Consider the following 6,202-nt stretch of genomic DNA (forward strand, 5'->3'; position numbering starts at 1 on the left):
TTATGCCTCTACAATACATGCATATAATATATATTTTAATCAATATTGGGCTTATTATATTTTAAAAACTATTTCAGTATAGAAAATGTGTTGGCTGTTGGGTTTAATCCTATAAATCTAGCTTAATAGCTATGCTTTGGATATTTAAAGTTAAAAATCAACAAAAAATGGAAGAAATAATTTTTCCCTATTATCTGTTACCTGTTTACATTCCTACTTTTACTAACAGATTTCTAGCTATCATTTTTCTTTTTAATTTTTATTTCTTAATTAGCATTGAGCCAATACCATTATATTTTCTTAAGGCCATCTCATTACCGACACTACTTAAAATAAAACCTGAATTTATTTAGCCAAAGCTTTTTGTTTGTGTTCTTTGAAGAAAAAATTAGAGGTGAGAGTCTATAATAGTCAAATTAAGTTAAGACTCCAACATAGATGAAGGAATGAATCCTAAGTTTTACTTTATGTTTCTAAAACTTTTGGTATTTGAACATGGAATCCCTTTTAATGTTTGAGAGATACAGAATTTGTCCAGATAGGATATCAATCAGAGTGATACTATAACCAATTGCAAACATAAAAGCAATCATTTCTAAATAGAAACCAAACTTTCTCTAAGTGAAAAGCATATGAGGTGTAAAGTGCCCCTTGCCACTTTCCCTTACTTCATCTATAAGGAAAGATGGAATGGGTATGGAGCTGTTAATTATAATTTACTAGAGGCCCAGTGCATGAAGATTCATGCACGGGGGGGAGGGGGGCAGGGGGGCTCCCTCAGCCCAACCTGCACTCTGTCCAATCTGGGAGCCCTCAGAGGAGCCCTCTCCAATCCGGGAGCCCTGATAGCTTAGGCCTACTCTCTGTGGTCTCTGCTCTCTGCAGGGCCTGGCCACTCTGAGCCTGCTGCCCAGATGCTCTCCACTGCCTCAATCTTCTAGTTTTGTTGTAAGAAGCTTTTCCTTACAAAAGACAATTTTCTCGTATCTCCATTTTCCTTCTTCATGTTCTTCTCTCAGCTCAGCTGAAGAACTTTCTCCTGCTGCCCAGAGGTCCGCGGGCGGGGCGGGGCAGAACGCCTGCATAGTCACCATGGCAGCAATGCAAACGTCCTGGCCCGGCCACCGCCATCTTCTTCACATCAATTTGCATATTCCCTCCTTATTGGCTATGGGCGCCATCTTTATTATGGAGTGATGGTCAATTTGCATATTCCCTCTTTATTAGATAGGACTAGAGACCCAGTGCACAAAAATTTGTGCACTCAGGCAGGCGGGGTCCCTCAGCCCTGCACGCCCTCTCGCAGTCTCGGAGACCTCAGGGGGCCTCCCTCTGTGGGTGGCGACTGGGTGGGCCATCGGGACGGCACCGGCCAGCAAGCAGCCGGCCCTGACCCCTCTCCCCCACCCATCATCCCTCTGCTACTGCTGCTACCGCTGACACGTGCCTTGGTTGGCCTGGCGCCACCTGTTCACTAGCCCCGCCCCCCGGGTTGTTCCACTGTTTGGTTAATTTGCATATTATGCTTTTATTATATAGGATTTCAACATTGGGTTTCCAGCTCATAGCTTCCTAAGCTTATTTCCAGTTTGTTTACTATAATTTCAAGAAATAAAGTTAGAAATGCCCTTGCACATCTGATACAGTAATAATACCATGCTGAAGTTTATCACATGGACACTAGGGATCAAATTTCGACCCACAAACTTCGCAGAGAGGAGGAGGGGTTTTTAAATGTTTGCTACAGGCAGCCTTCTTTTTTTACCCCAAAACCAGCCAAAAAAAAAAAAGGTAATTGATTATATTACTTCTCAGAACTTCAAACAATATAAGTAGGCAATTTTTTAAAAGAAGTATTCTGGATAATAGTAAATGTGATTCTTTTAACTACAGTGCTATTTGTTTCAATGAGAAAAGATTAATTTTTCTTAAAAAATCCCAAATCTCACAGTAGGCTCAATTTTGAATTCCCACCACCATAAACACACACACACACTAAGACACAGACACAATATTGTAAAATCTATTGACCTTACATGTATAAAAAGGCTTCATAAGTGTTGGGAAAAGCTAAAGAAACAACAAATGCCATATGCCAAACAAACATAAAATTGGCATATGTTTAAGACTTCAAAAGAAATTATAGAAAAAAATATTTCAGTTAAATTAATACCTTTAAATTATCACAACAGAACCAATGAAACCACAGCTTTAATAGATAACTGAGAATTAAAAGGAGTATTTCTTTTGTGGTAGTGCTTTTACTCTAAAATATGGCCATAAGTGAGACCTATGTATATAAATACCTTTTGTGAACAACTTTATGGCAGAAACCCAAAAGCATTTTAGATATATCTTAACCTAGTTTTTTCTTAAACTGGCTTCTGCAGACACGAGGGTCAGTAGTTATACCTAAGCATTTTTTTAAAGTATTGTTTTCATTTCAATAATACAAAAAGCATATCTTGATCACCTGAATTACTAGCTCATAACTAAACACTGGATTATTTCAGTGCCTAGGGTTGCAATGTGTTGTTTACAATGGCATCAAGTAGGAACTGACAACCTAAAATAATGGTAGTATTGTTCATACCAGTCCATAAACATACTTGGTTGGGGTCCTTAGGTTCTCATTTAAGAAACATTAGCCTCAACTTTACAAGTATGCTTATCTACAAATGAAATTCATAACCCTTTGAAAAGTCTAACTTTCATAACATAACTAACTTCAATTATTTAATTACCCCGCCCCCCAAAAAAACCCTAAAGCCCCTTATAAAAATGTATCAATTTTATTTCAATATCTACTTTCATTTTTAAATTAAAGCTATTGGATAATTTCTGTAATTTAGAATTATCAGGATGAGGAAAATATTAATGAGCTATTAAATAGTGATAGCAAGTAAAATTATTGGACCATGCATTTAACTTATGAAATATGACTTACTCTTTTAGAGTTTCTTGAAAACAAAATTGAAATTTTAATTTTCACCATGAACTTGATCAAAAATTATAGAACATCACTACATGAGTTCAAAAAATGGAATAAAAATTAAAAGAGGTATCTATATAATCAGCAAATTATCAGATAAGACATTTTAACTACATACTTCACATTTCTTAGCACGAGTAAGAATAAACTGGTTCCAAAGTACTACAAGGGTTAGCATTTTTACTGCAAGCTTAAATCACAGTGTTACTCTATTCAACAAGTCATCTCTAAGTAAATGGCAGTGTTCATAAGTACAAAAACTGTTAGTAGGTGGTACTCTATACAGTCAAGATGAATTTTTTATAAAATTAGATTTTAAAAAAGGCAGAATGTCTGATAATTACCAGTCTCTCGAAGGCTAGAATGAGGAAGATGTAGAAAATGAAGTACTCACTGATTAATAATAATTGCTTTGAGAAAGCCAGAAATGATTCTAAGATATAAGCAATAATGACAAAAGATATAATTAATATGCTGTATCTCTTTTTAAGCCAAAACATACTTTTCACCTCAGGACAGTTCTCATTTTTACATTCTTAGTTTCCTTTGTCCAGAACAGGACCCTTTTTGAGCCAGTATTTGAGTAGAGTTCATAATCTAAAGTCATTTTTTCTCCACAGGATGTATTAAGCTGCAAAATGGCAAATGACTAAGTCAGTTAGAACGCATTTTTGGCATAATAAATAACTGTCAATAGACTTCTATACAGAAGCCTCAAAGCTGCTGCAGTAGCGGTCAGAACTAACATGATTCTTCCATATGCTCAGGCTTCGTTTATTAAATACTATCATAAATCCAGATAAGAAACCTTACAGGGTCCTTCCAAAGCTGCATAATTTCCCAAATGAGTTTCCTCTGGTTGCAGAGCCTGTTCATTCCTTCAATCCTTTTTCAGTCGTTTAGCTTTTGCAATATTTTCTTGGCGTTTTTGTTTTTTCTTTTGCTCCTTTTCCCTGGCCTCAATCATCTTGGCCAGTTTCCAGGACAGTACAGCATTTGCTAGAAACAATGGCGTAAGGGCCAAAATAACGGTTGTAAGGAAGCCATATGGATCCTTTGCAGCCCATTCCACAACATACTCAGCCCAAGCTTTTATGTCAAACATCTTTGTAACGGTGTTAGGAAAAGGGGACTGGAAGAAGAGAACAAGAGAAAAGAATATGTAGTTAATCAAATTTTGAAAAAGTTACATTTATACAATCAGTTAACTCAGAATTCCATTATCACTCATTAGTTACTTGTTTTTTAAAAGTACTAATTAGTACTATTTTAATAGACTAATATCTCCAGTTAAAAAAGAATAATTCAACTAGGACAACCAGAAAACTGACACTTAAAAGATGTGAAGGTATAGAAAATAGAAGTAAAATCCATGTGGAATCTGTCATAAAGGCTATGCATTCTCACGTGCTGCCTATATTCAAGATAAACTTTATTTAGCAGCAAACTTTTATAAGAATCTTGAGTTTTATATACTCATTCCAGGAAACAGCTAAGTCCCATTTGTTTTTGTTGTGTTTTTTTACATAGCCTTAGTACTATTAAGTGTTAATGAACAAAAATACAAATCATCAACTTTGGTGTTTGAAAAAGACAAGCCAGAGTACAAGAAATGCTTGGAGTAGGAGAGGTAATGGATGGCCCTTTCCAGGAATAAAAAGAAGAAGCTGCAATACTATCCATTCATATGCAAAAAGATATAAGCAAAATGTGACATGCTATTTTATGCCCTCTTTCAGCTTTGAGGACTCCTACTTGAAGACATAATTTAATCAATGAGAATATATTTAATAATGGGAAAATTAACCATGACAGGTGCCATGGATTTTGTTCCCTTTTGAGTTGATAAGGAAGGGCCATCTGGCAAATGAGGAGAGTGTGGATTTGAGTGTCATTTTTTATTGTGCCCTAGAGGCTTTTCTACCTTTCACATTTGTGTCAACCTCTATGCAAAGTAGAGAATTAGAATACCTTGGTAGGAATGGGTATATATACAGTCACTTACAATTTCAGCTGGAATTTAAAAAATTATCTACCTTATGCTTGAGTTGTGATCTCTAACTTTGTCCTGGATTAGTGAGCCAATTACAATTTCAGAAGGATGACCCCTGGTTGGTTGTCTTCTTCTTTAGCTCTACTACACACTTCTGAGAGAAGGTTTAAATTCTATATGCTGGATGGGTTGAAAAGAATAAAAAACAAGCTTTAAATCACAACTTTCAGGATAATTATAATACAATTTTAAATGAAAAATTTCTAAATACTAGATATGCAACCTATAAATGACACCTAAAATTGCCTGACACGTTATAGACATCTAATATCAATTTCTTTCTTCCTAATTAGAAAGAAATAATTACTACAACTGCAAATGCCCTATAAGAAAACCCTAATTACTGGAGAGCATGTATTTTACTAAATAACTTATTTCAACAATACAATTATGAATTTTATAATTCAGTGACATAAAAAGATGTTAGCTCACTGATGTTATAGCATATCCATTCCTAGATCTTGAACTTTTTATACTAAATATGTCATCGACTATTTACTTATAGGATTAGGTACATAATTACAAAATCAAACACCTCACCTTACGCTTTAGTTTTTTTCCCTCTCTCCCCATTACACGATTCGTATTCTCCATAGAAGAATCAAAAAAGATAACCAAAACAAAAATCACCCACAATCCCATCACCTCAAGAAAACTATTACCACTGGTTTTAATTATAGCCTACGATTTCTTCATGTTTTGAGCTGGACACACATTAAAGTGCCTAAGACTAGTTCAATATCCTAGCTCACCTTCCCACCCCCCAAATTCAAACGCCCCACCCCCACAGTCGGAACGAGGCTCCACAGAGAACTGCCTGTTTCAACTCCAGCCCAGCAATGAATTAACTCATGCAAAATGCGGAGCTAAAGGAACTTTGCCATGAAGAATAAAGCAGGAGTGAAGGGCCTGGTTTATGGCGAAGTTCTCCCATTAACACACAGACAGGGGTTCCAGTCCACCGGCCACGCACCTCCCGTGGGCCTCCCACACTCTCAGGAATAAATGTTTCTCTTTCTGCTTCCGTTAGGGGTTCACCGGGCTGGTCTCCAGCCAGAGCCGCGCCCGACGCTGCGCGGGCGGCGCTTCACCGCCTCCGCGCTTCCACCTCTTCCTTGGGGCTCCCTCCCGCTCCTTCTCCCCTCCTCCCCCAACCC

General features: G+C 36.9%; 1 protein-coding gene across 3 annotated transcripts; it reads right to left on the minus strand.

Annotated features, from left to right (window-relative positions):
- Positions 1 to 2,192: 2,192 nt before the first annotated feature.
- Positions 2,193 to 6,196, minus strand: SMIM15 (small integral membrane protein 15). Of its 3 annotated transcripts, XR_001364265.1 has the most exons (4): positions 5,586 to 5,997; positions 5,029 to 5,165; positions 3,806 to 4,124; positions 2,193 to 3,623 (listed from the first exon to the last, which is right to left on the minus strand). XR_001364265.1 is itself a non-coding variant. In XM_005857922.2 (3 exons), exon 3 carries the CDS (start codon positions 4,095 to 4,097, stop codon positions 3,873 to 3,875), a length of 225 nt encoding a protein of 74 aa, XP_005857984.1. In that variant the 5' UTR covers positions 4,098 to 4,124; positions 5,029 to 5,165; positions 6,019 to 6,196; the 3' UTR covers positions 2,194 to 3,872. The 3 variants fall into 3 exon arrangements, 2 of the variants coding, with proteins under 2 accessions (XP_005857984.1, XP_014404302.1); XM_005857922.2 differs by lacking the exon at positions 5,586 to 5,997 and adding an exon at positions 6,019 to 6,196 and having other exon boundaries at positions 2,194 to 4,124; XM_014548816.1 differs by having other exon boundaries at positions 2,194 to 4,124; positions 5,586 to 5,996.
- Between the last annotated feature and the right edge of the window lie 6 nt (positions 6,197 to 6,202).

The sequence above is a fragment of the Myotis brandtii genome, unplaced genomic scaffold (genome assembly GCF_000412655.1).
Source record: "Myotis brandtii unplaced genomic scaffold, ASM41265v1 scaffold115, whole genome shotgun sequence".
Classification (NCBI taxonomy): domain Eukaryota; kingdom Metazoa; phylum Chordata; class Mammalia; order Chiroptera; family Vespertilionidae; genus Myotis; species Myotis brandtii.